This window comes from Paroedura picta, chromosome 1 (genome assembly GCF_049243985.1).
Source record: "Paroedura picta isolate Pp20150507F chromosome 1, Ppicta_v3.0, whole genome shotgun sequence".
Lineage (NCBI taxonomy): Eukaryota > Metazoa > Chordata > Lepidosauria > Squamata > Gekkonidae > Paroedura > Paroedura picta.
In genome coordinates, this window is record NC_135369.1 from 162,274,697 (window position 1) to 162,290,793 (window position 16,097).

At 44.2% G+C, this 16,097-nt stretch overlaps 1 protein-coding gene across 1 annotated transcript in view; it reads left to right on the forward strand.

Moving 5' to 3' along the window:
• Positions 1–16,097, forward strand: part of TAF1B (TATA-box binding protein associated factor, RNA polymerase I subunit B) — a 59,840-nt gene that overhangs the window by 18,612 nt on the left and 25,131 nt on the right. The window contains exons 7-8 of the mRNA XM_077310522.1: positions 3,743–3,896; positions 7,834–7,933. Of these exons, the coding sequence (XP_077166637.1) occupies positions 3,743–3,896; positions 7,834–7,933 (254 nt within the window). The remainder of the gene's footprint in view (positions 1–3,742; positions 3,897–7,833; positions 7,934–16,097) is intronic.

A 16,097-nucleotide genomic window follows, 5' to 3' on the forward strand; every position in this document is an offset into this window, starting at 1 on the left:
ACATAAGCCCTATGTCCGGGATAGACTATGCATCTTGGATGGTGAGTTGGGCTAAAGCAGTGGTTCTCAACCTTGGGGTCGGGTGGCAGCAGGTGGAGGCAGGTGGTAGCGGAGGCAGTGGAGCCATGTCAGTGGCCACCTCCACGCTGCCTCAGTTGTTGCGTGCATGTGCCCGCCTGTGCGCTCACACCCGAACATGTGCATGCCACCCGTGCACACATGCACACTGCTGCCGCTGCCGCACCAACCACCGCCAAGTTGGGGTCGCCGCGAAGGTAAGGTTGAGAACCGCTGGGCTGGGTTAATGTGAGCTGGGAGTTGTAGGTGACCACCATTGGTGTTCTGTTGTTAACTCTTTGGGGCCTGTCTTGTAATGGGCTATTTCTTGGTGCCAGTCTGGCTTGTCAAACCATTTTTTATGACTTTAGGCCGATGTTTCCATCCCAAGGCTTGCTGTTGTAAACCTTCTAGGAATACATCTGTGTTGAAGGAAATGGAGCAAATGTTGTAATGTAGGCTGTGGACAACCAGTTGCTTGGTGAGCTCCAGGGGATAGCTGGAAGCATTTAGAAATTATCGATTTGTGAGTTTTCATTACAAAGTAGGATTTATGTGTCTATTATGCAATTGAACAGTAGCGTCCTGAAAATGGACTCATTATGTAGACAGGTCCAGGCTTATGTTGATGGTGGGGAAAAAGTTATCGAAGTACTTGTAGAATCCCTTGAGAGCTTCCTTCAGCTGGTGATTAGCCATGAATATGTTTTTATCCTGTGGGGCCATGAGGGTACCCACAACTGTGTCATTAATATGAAATGCAGATCTCCATTGTTAACCCAAGAACTTCAGGTCGTGACGCCAATGTGACTCCTGAGGGCCAGGAAGAACTAGAAATTTCTCATACGATACAAATGTTAATTAAACAAAATCTGGATTTCTGTAGCCATTGCAGGTGTTTGGCTGAACTAGGAAGCTTGTCAATTACGGTTGTTGTAAATAGAGTCTCTACTTGTCTTGATTACATTTTACATCTCACCCTATGTTTTCCTGCAGTTTATGGCCCCTTTTAACTGCACTGTTTGCATTCTTCTTGATATGTCAGCATAAAAATGCATTAATCTTTATACTACCATTAGACATTCATTTGTTTTTGCTACCTCTGGAATTAGTTGAGAAATTGAATCCTTTGTGAAGTTCAGATGAGTCAGTTTTGTGGCTGGTCTGGGGCAACTAGCTGCTGGGAGAGGTAAACTTAATTGGAACAGTCTGGTATATGGTTTCACCTGGAGATGAGGATTACTGGATGTTATATCGTGATACCTAAAAATGAGTAGCCTTTTTTTTTTTTACAGAAAGTCCGTCAGTTTAGATTCTTAAAAGAGTTTAGACAGGAGGATTGAAAACTTATTACTTGGTGAGGAAAGGTGCGTGGGGACTGTTGTGTTGTGTAGGTTCTAGCAAAATTCACTGCTTGCTGTTTGACACAATGTATGATCTCCCTTTTTACGTGTTTTGAATAAGTTGTTTTAAGAGCACCCCTGCCCTAGAACTGGTTTTGTGCAGGCTTCTCTGTAAGGCTCAAGGTAGGGTGTTTTGTGCAGTATCACTGTGGTTGGTGATCGGCACCCAGTAAACACTCATTTCTGCAACACTATGGCATGATGTGGTGTTTGGGGTTTTAAAGAGATTTTTCTGGTGGTACTGACTGTTTGATTATTGCAGTGGTTCACTACCTGCCTAATGCCACGTCCCTTTAACATAGTTCCTCATGTTGTGGTGACCCCCAACCATAAAATTATGCAAGTGTTCTTTCACAGAAATTAAGCCGAAACTGACCCATGGCATGAAGATCCATTGTTTATGACTGTACATAAATAGGTTTTTTTCTGGGGTTTCTCAGTTCAGTTCTGCCTCTTGTCCCACCATGCCGATCTCTCTCTTTTCTGCTTCTCGATCTACCCCTCAAGGCTGTTGTGTGGATACCCCCTTCCCCGGCCAAGTTGCTTGCCCTGCCGCGACCCCTTTGAAAGGGTTGTTCGACCCGCAAAGTGGTCCCGACCCCCAGATTGAGAACCACTGGATTATTGTTATCCAAGTTGGTAGGATGAACCCCTCCATTGGAGGCAGTATACAAACATTGCTTGGGAAGCCTTTTTAATGTGTTGATTGCTATGACATGTCTTAAATTGTACGTCGTGTTGGGTTTAGTGCTGACTGTCTGATATGTCCCGTGTAATCTCAACCAAATAAAATGAAAGCTTCCATGTTAACACGATGGCTATAAATAGAATACAAGGATTATTGTAAACTGGGCAGAATATGGAGCTAGCAATAGAGTTTCCATCACAAGTACTCTTAAGGCTCAGCCTCTACATGAAAAGGGCAAAACTGATGACTGAAAGGGATTACCATACTTGAGATTCAGATATTTTGTTCAATGACTCACATATGCACAATAGCCATTCAGAGCAGCTCTAGTGTTTCCTACTGGGTTTTTAGGAATCACACACTAGAAACTGCTTTCACTAACTGTTATCAGGTGTTTTGTTGAGAAACAAAAGGGCAGTGGATTTTGCTGGGGTATTTTGTTTGTACTTTAAGATTATGAAACTGAGTGATTATTATTTTAATGTATGTTGTAAGTTGCATTGGTGGAAAGGTGGCATAGAATGTTTGGCATATTTATGTTTGATTTAACACAATAAAAATATTTATCCATCCATCTATCCCTTAGACTAGCGATCCCCAACCTGTGGGCCGTGGACCACATGTGGTCCTTCGACTAATTGGAGGTGGGCCCCGAAGGACGCCTTCTCCCCCCCCCCCGGCCCTTTACTTCATCCCCCCCAGCCCTTTACAACACCCTTCATTGTTGTGGCGTGTCTGTATCTTATTTTGAAGGGATGTTTAAACATTACCATAGCGATAAGAGAGCGCTAGGGCAGTGGTTGAGAGTAGAGGAGTAAACTACCCCCCACCGGGCCTCAGTAAAAGGCGTTGAGTGGTCCCCGGTGATAAAAAGGTTGGGGACCACTGCCTTAGACTTCTATTCTGCCCTCCCTCAGCCAACTCATATTAATAGCAGCTCCATCATTAATATTTTATTATGTTATATCAAATCAGCATGTATGTACATATCAAAGTATTTCTATAGGAAATATGAAGCGCAAATAGCATTTAATATAACAAAACGAATTGGCAGCCCTCAGGATTTTGTGTGACAAGTTAGGTACCATTAATGAGTATTAATCTGTAAAGTCTATGCCCAATGATTAGGGATAATACTGCATGGGATTACACTGTTAGCTAGGACATCAATTGCATGCCCTTTTTTGAACAAGCCACAGGTGTACCTTTCCTGGCATGGGGTTAGAAATGCTGAGCATTGTACAGACTAAATGCTACCTATGTATAAAAAGCCCTGGCCCTGGTCAAGGCCGGTGGGGCTTCTCTGGGGCCGGGGATTGTCAGACGATTTGCGGATGCTGAATGAAGAGCCATACGATTCCAGCCATTAAATGGTTTGTTTTATACAAGTCTTTTGAGATGGAAGAAGATTAAGCCATGACCCATAGTGGGTGGTTTAATATATTTGTCTCAGCATTATTTTCTTCCATCTCTTTTATCAAAATAAGAACGTTCTCAGTTATTGCTTTCCCTTTATTATATATTTAATATTAATATATAGTATAAGTCTGGTGTAGCCTGTGTACTTTGTAAGTTTCGTACACTTTTTCCACAGAAATGTCCAACTGGTCTGGATCAGTAGATGGGAGTGCATATTTACGGAACAAGAGGAAAGGACATGTGACCATGACAATGCCAATGACCCTGGCTTTCTGCTATATGGCATTGCTATGGCTGAGGGAATCCATTACATTATCTGATCTCTTAAGGTGAGAACAATATCTTGTGAATCAGTATTAAGACCACCTTAACTTCTGCTTTCAAATACGGCTCTGTGTATTTGTCTGAATGAAATGTTAGTGACTAAGATTTGCCACACTCTGATTTGGTTATTTATTTATTTACAAAATTAATGTCCTACTTTTCTGAAGAAGAAGAGTTGGTTCTTATAGGCTGCTTTTCTCTACCCAAAAGAGTCTCAGAGCGGCTTATATTCAGCTTCCCTTTCCTCTCCCCACAACAGACACCCTGTGAGGTGGGTGAGGCTGTGAGAGCCCAGATATCACTGCTTGGTCAGAACAGCTTTATCAGTGCTGTGACAAGCCGAAGGTCACCCAGCTGGCTGCATGTGGGGGAGTGCGGAATTGAACCCAGCTCGCCAGATTAGATATCCACGCTCCTAACCACTACACCAAGCTGCCTTTACAAGGGCTGTCTTTATTCATTTGTTTATATATTTATTCATTTATAAGGGCTTTGTCCGTGATGAGGAAGGGGCCTAATTGGCCCCTTCCTCCTGACAGACCATCGGCCGAAGCACCTGCCGATTGGCCCGGCCGATTCCTAGGCTGCTGAAGGAAGTAACGGTGAGCCACGCGAAGCGCGGCTCGCAGTTGCTTCCTTGAGGGTGGCCTGACGCGTCGGGAGGTGCAAAGCGCCTCCGACGCGTCAGGCCGCCGGCAAGGGAGCCCCCGGCAGCCGCTCTCTGCGCGGCTGCCAGGGGCTCCCTGCCCGGCGGGATGAAGCGGTGAGAGGCGCAAAGCGCCTCTCGCCGCTTCAGCCCGCCCGCAAAGGGAACCCCCGGCAGCCGCGCAGAGAGCGGCTGCCGGGGGCTCCCTGCCCGGCGGTCCAAAGCGGTGAGAGGCCGTGCGGCTGCCGGGGGCTCCCTGCCTGGCAGGCTGATGCTGCGAGAGGCGCAAAGCGCCTCTCGCAGCGTCAGCCCCCTGACACACGGAGCCCCGGCAGCCGCGCTCTGCGCGGCTGCGGAAGCTCCGTGGTCTAGTGCCCGCTGCATTTAGCTGCAGCGGGCTTGATTACTAGTCCAACATAAAACCATATAACACATTAATAAGAATCTTAAAAGCAATCCCCAACAATTGTGGTGGTACACAATTTGAAAACTCTTCCCCACACATTGGGCTATTGGAATCGGTCCAGATGACACTCTAATTGGCAGTTAAGAATAGGATAAAATAGAATTAAAATCAGTACCGCTTCCAAACGTATGTCACTAAAACAACTTAAAAAAACAAGTTAAAATATATAGAAAACATTAAAATACTGGTTAGGAAGGAGGGATCATTGAGGGAATGCCAAGCAAAAAAGTCTTCATCTGTTGGTGGAAGGTGGCAACAGAAGTAGACAGACAAATCTCCCAGGGGGAGAGTTCCAGAGCTTTGGTGTCATGACTGAGAAGGCCCTCTCCCCAGTTGCTGCCTGTCTAGTGGGGGTACTGAAGCATGGCTTCCAAAGATAACCATAAGGGATTATGCAGCCCTTCCAGTGTGCTGTTCCCCAAAACAAATAAGGGCTTTGAAGGTCAGAACAGTATGTTGCACCAAGACTGGACTGATATGTCCCTACCACTTATTCGAGACAACATGTTGGCTGCAGCATTCTGTACCAATTGAGGTTTCTGAGTACTTTTAAAGGGCAGATCCACATCTTAGGTCACTTAAAGGTAAAGGTAAAGGTATCCCCTGTGCAAGCACCGGGTCATGTCTGACCCTTGGGGTGACGCCCTCCAGCATTTTCATGGCAGACTCAATACGGGGTGGTTTGCCAGTGCCTTCCCCAGTCATTACCGTTTATGGATGCATAATTAAAAATGGCATTAGGAAGATAATTATATCCAAAATTATGAGCCTTTCTATGAATAGCTACTAACGCTGCTTTCGAAATTGTGTCTTGGCTACATTTTGTGACTTTTAAGTTCCTAACCCACCAGTTAGTTGTTTGTTGACACTTGTACACTGCCCTTAGCCTGCTTGCAGGGTAGGATAGGCTAGAGTTAAAATGTAAAATGAATAAAAAAGAAATGTTACGAGTTTTAGGTTCCATAATGACATTTCTAAGTCCTGGGGGACGGAGAGGCCATCTGTAGAGTTCTTCTACCCCATCCCCCCAATCTAGCGGCCGTTGTATTCCTGAATGCAGCGGACTTTGTCCCTAGTTTAAGATATATTTTCTGTGTTGGATGATTAACCATAACTCCTTACATTTTATAGTAAATTACATAATATGCCCCCCACACGGCACTCCACTCCGTGGGTATGAATCTGTTGGTCATCTCAGGCCCCCGGGACATTCACCTGGCCTCAACTAGGGCCAGGGCCTTTTTGGCCCTGGCCCCAACCTGGTGGAATGAGTTCCTGGAAGAACTAAGGGCCCTGCCGGAGTTATCAGCTTTCTGGAGGGCCTGCAAGACGGAGCTTTTCCGCCAGATGTATGTTTGAGGCAGGGCTGAGGTCCCGGAGTTAGTATCAGGGGATCCCCTAGAACTAGTGAGATCAGGACCCTCGCTCCTAATGAAAGAGCTCCTGACTGTAGCTGTATAGGAGAAGGGAGATGGGGAGTTAACTCCAGTGAATAGCCATCTTTTAATGTTTTGGGGAGGAAGAGCCTCTTGTGGTGCAGAGTGCTAAGGCAGCAGACATGCAGTCTGAAAGCTCTGCCCATGAGGCTGGGAGTTCAATCCCAGCAGCCGGCTCAAGGTTGACTCAGCCTTCCATCCTTCTGAGGTGGGTAAAATGAGTACCCAGCTTGCTGGGGGGGGGGGGTAAACAGTAATTACTGGGGAAGGCACTGGCAAACCACCCTTTATTGAGTCTGCCATGAAAACGCTAACGGGCGTCACCCCAAGGGTCAGACATGACTCGGTGTTTGCACAGGGGATACCTTTACCTTAATGTGTTGGGGATTTTACAGGTTGGGTTGTTTTATTTTATTATTTTATTGTAAACTGCTGTGAGTCTTTGAGAGCAGTGGTATAAAAGTTAGAATATGAATGAATGAATGAATGAATGAATGAATGAATGAATGAATGAATGAATGAATGAATGAATGAATGAATGAATGACGTGTTATAGTCAGCCTTAGAAGTTTTTGTTAAGACCTTTGTTATCTTTGAAATGAGAAAACTTGGGACTCATCTACCTTATTACTTTGTCACTAGATTTATTGGACAGCCATGTTACTAATTAATTGCTCCATTGTGGAGCTCAAGAATATCCATCCTGACGCTTGAGTCATTCCTGTTTTATGCATACTTTAAAATGTGTTACCCAATTCTGTTTCCCCATATACACTGAATAAATTAATCTACTTGCTGATTTTTGCTGTTGAAATAACACGCCTTAATATTCATTGTCATGTAAAGGTGCCTGGGTGTTCAGCTTGCCTGTGTCCTGAGGAAAGTTGGTTTTGTTTTCCCTTCACCTTGGGGCCTAAGGAACTTCCCCCTTGGTCAGCAAGGAGGCCACACTATGTATTAACAAGTGTGTAGCTGCCTCCGTTTTCTGTTATCGCCTCTTAAAGTAGTGCTGTGACATTCTCATTATTCAGAATGGACAGGAAGTACATACATCTACATCTAAATGGATATTTCTGCACAGCTTTGCCCCAAAAGTACATGGTACAATAATGTAATACTTCACACTAGTGCACTTAAGGCAGAGTATGAACAGTGCCAATTTCCAACCAGTTGTCTTTTGTATTTGCTTTTCTTCCTGGCAATAATTGGAGATTTCGCCATGCCCATCCTAAGGCCATTGATTTTGTTGAAATGAGAAGGGTGTAACTCTGCTTAGGATGGGCACTGTCAGTCACTTACTTTGCTGTTTTTGCTTTGTTATTGTAAGACTTGCTGTGTGTGTTCATTTAAATCACTCTGTACATATTGATTTTACTTTTACCCCTTCAACTCAGGCTGGTAATGGATGGTCACATTCCTTACGTGAATGCGTATGAAGATTTCCCAGAGGAGATGAAGGTGTATGGGACTGACTTCAAGATCTTCCATGTAGAGGTGATTTTTATCCATTTATCTTATGTGCAAGCATTTCATCCTCTATATCAGGAGTAGTCAACCTGTGGTCCTCCAGATGTCCATGGACTACAATTCCCATGAGCCCCTGCCAGCATTTGCTGGTAGGGGCTCATGGGAATTGTAGTCCATGGACATCTGGAGGACCACAGGATGACTACCCCTACTCTATATGCATATATAGTTTATCAGCTGAATTAAATTGGGTGTCCATGATAGATTTCGGCAGTTTTTCCTGTAGTGGTTGTCGCCCAGCAAATTTCTCCCTACCCCCAGTTCATGTTAGGAATTTAGATATTAGTTTGGTATTGTCATTTTTGTCATTGTACTTCCTAAAAGAGGTCTCAAAGAAAGAGAATAGAGTCTTGCTTTAGCTACAAAAGGAGAGATAATATTATTAGTCTGTGCCAGCCTTTTTCAACCTTTTGACCAAGGAACCCAGGAAGTAGTGACATGCTCCTTCAGAGAAATAGGTGCAGAAGTAAGATGTGGGAACCATCCAGTCAGTCAGTCGCCTATAGAGGAATAGGCGAAGCAGGTTCCAGTGATGTCTAGTGATATCAGTGGCCATCTGAACTTCTGGGAAAGGCCACATAACCCCTGGGGAGCTCTCTCATAACCTCAGGGTTCCCCGGCTGGGAATCTTTGGTCTGTACTTAGAAGATAGGGCTTTTGCTTGAAAAGGGTTCACTGGCCTGTGGGACCACTGTTGTATATCATATGCTATTTAGTCGCACATGCCATTTCTTATTTCTGCCTGCCCAGAGTTCTCCCAGCTCTTAACCTGCCTTTCTTTTCCTGTATTACTGCCATGTTGCATGATTATACATGCAGTGTTCTGTAGCATGCATTAACACAGGTGTTGTGGAATGGTAAAAGTATTGTCTTTAATGCATTTTTTGTTTTATCCATATAAATTACTAGGGGCCAAGCCCATTGCATTCAGGAATACAACGGGCACTAGATTAGGGGGGTGGAGTAGAAGAACTTCCCCCTCCCTGCAATGCCCAAAAAGGCTGCAAGGAGATGTTATGGAACTCACTGGCAGGGGCAGCTCTCACGCAGCAGGGATCTGCATCCTGCGAGCCTCAGAGGGAAGTGGAAGGAGGAGGGGGGTGGTCAAGGGTGGGGGACAGAAGGTGATTGGCTGGCTGCTGGACAGACAGGCAAGCTGGTTGGAGGAGGAGGCCCTCAGGGGTGGGACAGCTGCCCTGAGTGGGTATTAAGCACTGAGCGGCACTTAAGCCATGAGACGCGCTCCTCCTCCAAGCCCTTACCAGAAATATATAGTGGAACAGATTTTCCAACACATGTATGGGATATGAGGGGAATAAACATTGGAACTTCTCCCCCCCCCCCCTTGAGACAGCCAGAAACTTCCCAGTTGGTTGGCAACTTCTTGCCAGAGATGAGAATTAGGCCTTGAAAATTTTTTTGGAGCTCCTCATAGAAATGGAAAAATACCAGCCTGCACAGCCTGAAGTTCCAGTATTCAGAAGAAAACGGCCATTGACTGTTAATGTCTAGAGATACAGAATGGCACGTCCCTATCTCTGTGGTGAAATCTTTTGAATTGGAAAATAGTAATAACCAGTTACACACCTTTCATACCTGAAGTAACTGTGATGATTAATTTTATGTTGGGACTGTGTCTCCTTGTTGCTACTCAGCCAGTTAGAGCTCCTGGGCTTAGCTATTGGATCCTGACAACTAATCTAGGCACTCTTTGGCAAGTGCTCCGAAGTGATCTAGAGCAGTGGTCCCCAACCTTTTTATCACCGGGGACCACTCAATGCCGGGGACCACTCACCGGGGACCACTCAACGCCTTTTACTGAGGCCCGGTGGGGGGGGGTAGTTTACTCCTCTACTCTCAACCACTGCCCTAACGCTCTCTGATCGCTATGGTAATGTTTAAACATCCCTTCAAAATAAGATACAGACATGCCACAACAATGAAATGTGTTGTAAAGGGCTGGGGGGGATGAAGTAAAGGGCCGGGGGGGGGGGAGAAGGCGTCCTTCGGGGCTCACCTCCAGTTAGTCGAAGGACCACATGTGGTCCAGGTTGGGGGTCGCTAATCTAGAGGTTAGGCGATTTGGGCTCAGATGGTTGTATGAACAAGTTTTCCCTAAAGAATCACAGAAATCTGCAAAACCTGTTTGCGTTGACAGTGTTTAAAATTGCAAAAAGGTAGGAGGCACCAATCAGAAAACAGGCTTATTAATAAGAGAAGCACGAACTTTTCTGTTTGTTCCAAATGCTGAATTGCTGATAGCTTGCAATAGGACAAAGACAGGCTTCATAATACTAAAAGTGCACCCAATGAAATTTAAGGGCAACAGATTCAGGACAGTCAAAAGGAAATTCTTCTTTACACAAGGAGTAATTAAGTTGTGGAATCCACTGCCAGAAGATGTGGTGATGGCCACAAATGTAGATGTCTTTAAAAGGGGTTGGACAGATTCAGTGGCGGAGAGATTCCATAGTCAGAGGCACCAAACCTTTGACTTACTTGTGCAAGGAGGCAGCAGAGCTCTTCCTGTGTGGTTGAGCATCCTTACCTTTTAGTCCCTTCCTCCCCAGCTCAAAGGTTCTGCTCCGCCAACATACTCATAAGCCATAAGCACCCGTCACTGGCCATGAGCACCAAAGGAACTTCCTGCTGTGGCTTTCGATTCCATGCCTTTTGGCAGCAAGCCAGGGGAAAAAATCGCATTAATTAGCAGCATTGCTCAGCATTTAGCTGGAAATTGGCCACCTACACATTCTGCCTAGAGAAATTACTGGGTACACCTGGAAGATTGTATACTTTTCCTTCAACAGAAATCAGAATAATAAGCATATTGCCTCATTTATGTTTGTAATTCCAAGCAGTACTGAATTTCTGCTTGTATTTAATACAGGTTGTTTGTTTTTTGAAAAAGGCTTGAAAAAGAAGTATACTTTCTCCTGTTGTCTGTGTCGATCGGGTGCACTGTCATAGGTATCAGCCCCATAGTTAAAAAATAAAACTTGTCTATATTTGACTTCTGAGTGTAAAAGTGGTTTAATATCACAAAGATATATAAGAAACAGATTTGGTATAGTACATGCACCTTCAGGTTTCTGGCAAATATTGCCTCACAGAGATACATTCTCCGCAAGTAGGTTTTCTCCATAAGCTTTTTTACTGTCACTTTGAAGATGCACCATGAAAGATTTTTAAAAATATATTTGCTAGTCTTTTCCTGCTGTTGTTGTTTGGGCAGTGGAGAAGCTGGGACAGGTTGCTCATGAGCTGTCATCTCTTCAGCATGCCTCACCCCTTTTGATTATAAGTTCTTCCTCAGTAGTATTCAGTTTGGTCGCCTCATGAATAAAAAGACAAGCTTCTCTTTGCTTTGGAAAGGAGCTATAAAACTTGAATACTGTCATTTAATATGGGAGTGAAGAACTCAGGGTAGATCCACCTGCACAGTCATTTTTATTCTAGTGAAATAAAAATCCACCGACAACTTAATTGGGCAAAGGGACTGTTCCAAAGCTTAATGACTTCATGGGTATTCCGTATAAGGTGGTAACGAACCACTGTTCCCATTCCTGTTTGGGGACTTTTCACTTCTCCTACCGGATGCGAAAGTTCAGACCGTGAATAAAACGTTGTTGGTCTTAAAGGTGCCACTGGATTTTTTTCCCGCTACTTCAGACCAAAAGGGCTACCCATATGAAGTTCTCCTTCCAGAGAGTTTCCTCCAGTTGCCCGAGTCCTCAGAATGCCCATCTTGTGTCTCTGACACAGGAAACGTTTGCCTCATCTGCTCCTGGGTCTTTGAGTCGCTGAATAAATGTTCTCCGGGTCATCCTACCAGGTTGGCTTATTGCAAGACATATGACTACCTGACACTTCCATTCCTGAGCTGCTGCTGTGTCTGTAGTTTATTGCTCACCTTAGCATCCCATTACCTTTTACATTGTCCCTTCGCACAATCCCATTCCTCCTTTCCAGACCCCAGTCTAGAGGAAGTGTTCCTCAACGGCCTTCCACAGCATCACCATGATTTCAGTAGACCTCAAAATCAGACTTGTGGAAGTCAGGTTTTCCTGTCTTTTCTACTTGGATTCATGCCATAGCCAAGTTTGATGTCAGTTATCACCTTGTGTTGGGGACAAAAATGACTAGGTGAGGCTAAGGTATGGTGGCTGGCATGGGTCAAAAAACAGGGATGTGCTGGATTCAGTTTTTTATTTTTGAAGTCATGGTTATTGTCTCTAATGGGCTACATCTTGCTTTCATTTAATCAGAACAGTAATCAAGGCAGTATGAATTTAGCTGTCAGGCCTGTATTAGACACATAAGACGAAGGGCTCAACTTCTCAATCTCCTCCCCCTTTCCTTTTTGTCCTATAAATACCTTCCTTGTCTGTCTGGGTAAAATTTAGGGGTGCTTAAACATCTTCTATCTCATTTGAAAAAAAAATTACTGGAGATAATGACGTTAGCAGGTGCACATGCAGCGTTTTATTTTATCTCCTGAAAGCAGCTCTAGAAATGACAATAGGCAAGGGTGAGGCTCTTTTAAAAAGCGCTGAGGAGGAAGTTCATTTCTGACATTTATTATAATCAGGTCTATCATAGGAATCTGCTGTTGTGTAACAGAAACTCTGGCTTGTCCTTACCTGTCGAAGCGTTGCTTAACAGAGAGAGAAAATAGGCCTGCTGAAATGTTGGTCAAATTGAAACAAAAGTTCTTTTCTGGGATTGTGGGTTTTTAAAAATAAAATTATGTGCAGGTGATATTGACTTTGGGGAGTCTGTAATTACGGTTTTCTGTGCTTCCCTGTGTTTATCTGTCCAGTTTGATGTTCATCTGGACCTGTCATACAGGACAATTTATTTTCAGAGGCTTGCTCTGTTCTTCCAAGATATATGCTTTATGTTTTAATGATGATTATGAGCCTCATCTTCCTAGAGTATATCACTGTGATTTGCATTGGATGACATGTAGGGAACTTTTTGTGTTTGCGTGTTTGTGAAAGTGTGTGTGTGTGCAAAAGATCATGCATGCTGCATGGGAATAGCACCGCATGCCCTTTTAGTATCTTCCAATTGAATGATTTTCTGTGTTCATGACACCTGCTAATCTGGGTGTAACAATGCCTCCAAACTAAAGTGTGGCTGGGTAGGGAGTGAAGTTGCACCAAGCTATTGGCTTGGGATCAAAACCTTGAGTGAATTTTTGCTTCCCTTGCCAAACCTTGGCATCTCTTCCCAAGGGAGCTTTAGTGCCATGGCTGTTGCATATCTCAGCTGTTTGCTATACAGAGGATCTGGGGAAATTTCTGTTGTCAGTCTCTCTATCTCCCTTTTTGGGTGTTACTATCTTCATGAAGTGTTTCTTCCTTGGAACAACTCGGGATGCTAAGCAGCTCTCAAACACTGGCTGTAGGCGTTTCACCCACATATTTGTTCTTTCCTGCCATTTGTTGTCTTTTAGTAATCCCAGGCACACCCCTCCTTTGTCACCTCATTGTGCGATTGTGCTTCAGTATTACAATATACGTGACTACCCTTTGTATCGTTGCTGTATGTTTCCAACACAGTCTTCGACTCCTGTATAATTCTTTTAGTATTTTTGAGAAACTTAATTGGAGTCCAGTGGCACTTTTAAGACCAACAAAGATTTATTCAAGGTGTGAGCGTTCGAGTGCATGCACTCTTCCTCAGACTACCATCATAACAGTGGAAATATAAAGCTAAAGTTGTTGTTGCAAAGTTGTGTCCGACCCATCGCGACCCCATGGACAATGATCCTCCAGGCCTTCCTGTCCTCTACCATTCCCCAGAGTCCATTTGAGTTCACACCCACTGCTTCAGTGACTCCATCCAGCCACCTCATTCTCTGTCGGCCCCTCCTTCTTTTGCCCTCAATTGCTCCCAGCATTAATCCTTCCTTCTCATGAGGTGGCCAAAGTATTTGAGTTTCGTCTTCAGGATCTGGCCTTCTAAGGAGCAGTCAGGGCTGATCTCCTCTAGGACTGACCAGTTTGTTCGCCTTGCAGTCCAAGGGACTTGCAAGAGTCTTCTCCAGCACCAGAGTTCAAAAGCCTCAATTATTTGACGCTTGGCTTTCCTTATGGTCCAACTTTCGCAGCCATACATTGCAACTGGGAATACCATAGCCTTGACTAAACGCACTTTTGTTGGCAGGGTGATGTCTCTGCTTTTTAGGATGTTGTCTAGATTTGCCATAGCTTTCCTCCCCAGGAGCAAGCGTCTTTTAATTTCTTTGCTGCAGTCCCCATCTGCAGTGATCTCGGAGCCCAGGAAAATAAAATCTGTCACTATCTCCATTTCATCCCCATCTATTTGACAGGAATTGAGAGGGCCGGATGCCATGATCTTTGTTTTCTTGATGTTGAGTTTCAAGCCAACTTTTCACTTTCCTCCTTCACCCGCCTCAACAGGCTCTTTAGTTCCTCTTCACTTTCTGCCATTAGAGTGGTATCATGTGCATATCTGAGGTTGTTGATATTTCGCCCTGCAATCTTGATCCCTATTTGTGATTCATCTAATCCCGCCTTTCTCAGGTTGTGCTCCGCCCACAAGTTAAATAGGCAAGGCGACAGTATACAGCCTTGCCGAACTCCTTTCTCAATTTTGAACCAATCAGTGATTCCATGCCCGGTTCTCACTGTTGCTTCTTGACCTGCATATAGGTTTCTCAAGAGACAAATAAGATGCTCTGGTATTCCCATTTCTTTAAGAACTTGCCACAGTTAGTTGTGCTCCACACAATCAAAGGCTTTAGCATAGTCAATGAAGCAGAAGTAGATGTTCTTCTGGAACTCCCTAGCTTTCTCCATGATCCAGCGTATGTTGGCAATTTGATCTCTAGTTCCTCTGCCTCTTCGAAATGCTGCCTGTACTTCTGGAAGTTTTCGGTCCACATATTGCTGGAGCCTAGCTTGTAGGATTTTGAGCATAACTTTGCTCGCATGAGAAATCAGTGCAATGGTGCGGTAGTTTGAACATTCTTTGGCATTGCCCTTCTTCGAGATTGGAATGTAAACTGACCTTTTCCAATTCTGTGGCCATTGTTGAATTTTCCAAATTTGCTGGCATATTGAGTGTAGCACTTTTACTGCATCGTTTTTTAAGATTTTGAATAGTTCAACTGGAATGCTGTCACCACCACTAGCTTTATTGTTGCTCAAACTTCCTAAGGCCCATTTGACTTCACATTCCAGAATGTCTGGCTTCAGGTCAGTGATTACTCCATCATGGTTATCAGGGATCTTAAGCTCACTCTTTTATAGTTCCTCTGTATAATTTTGCCACCTTTTAAAAATCTCTTCTGCTTCTGTGAGATCCCTACCATTTTTGTCCTTTATCATACCCATGTTTGTATGAAACGTTCTCTTCATATCTCCAATTTTTTTTTTAAAAGATCTCTGGTCCTCCCCATTCTCTGGTTTTCTTCTATTTGTTTGCACTGCTCGTTTAAGAAGGCATTCTTATCTCTTCTAGCTTTTCTCTAGAATTCTGCATTCATTTGGGTGTATCTTTCTCTTTCTCCCTTGCCTTTCACTTCCCTTCTCTCCTTAGCTATTTGTAAAGCTTCCACAGACAGCCATTTGATTTCTTGCATTTCTTTTTCTTTGGGATGGTTTTCGTTGCTACCTCTTGTACAATGTTGCGAACCTCTGTCCATAGTTCTTCAGGCACTCGGTCTATCAGATCTAATCCCTTAAATCTATTTGTCACCTCTACTGTATATTCATCGGGGATATGATTTAGTTCATACCTGAATGGCCTAGTGCTTTTCCCTACTTTCTTCAATTTAAGCCTAAATTTTGCAACAGGAAGCTGATGATCTGAACCACAATCAGTTCCTGGTCTTGTTTTTACTGACTGTATAGAACTTCTCCATCTTTGGCTGCAGAGCACATAGTCAATCTGATTTCTGTGTTGACCGTCTGGTGATGTCCATGTGTAGAGTCGTCTCTTGGGTTGTTGGAAAAGAGTGTTTGCTATGACCATTGTATTCTCTTGACAAAATTCTACCAGCCTGTGCCCTGCTTCATTTTGTACTCCAAGGCCAAACTGGCCTGTAATCCCGGTTGTCTTTTGGCTTCCTACTTTAGCATCCCAATCCCCCATGATG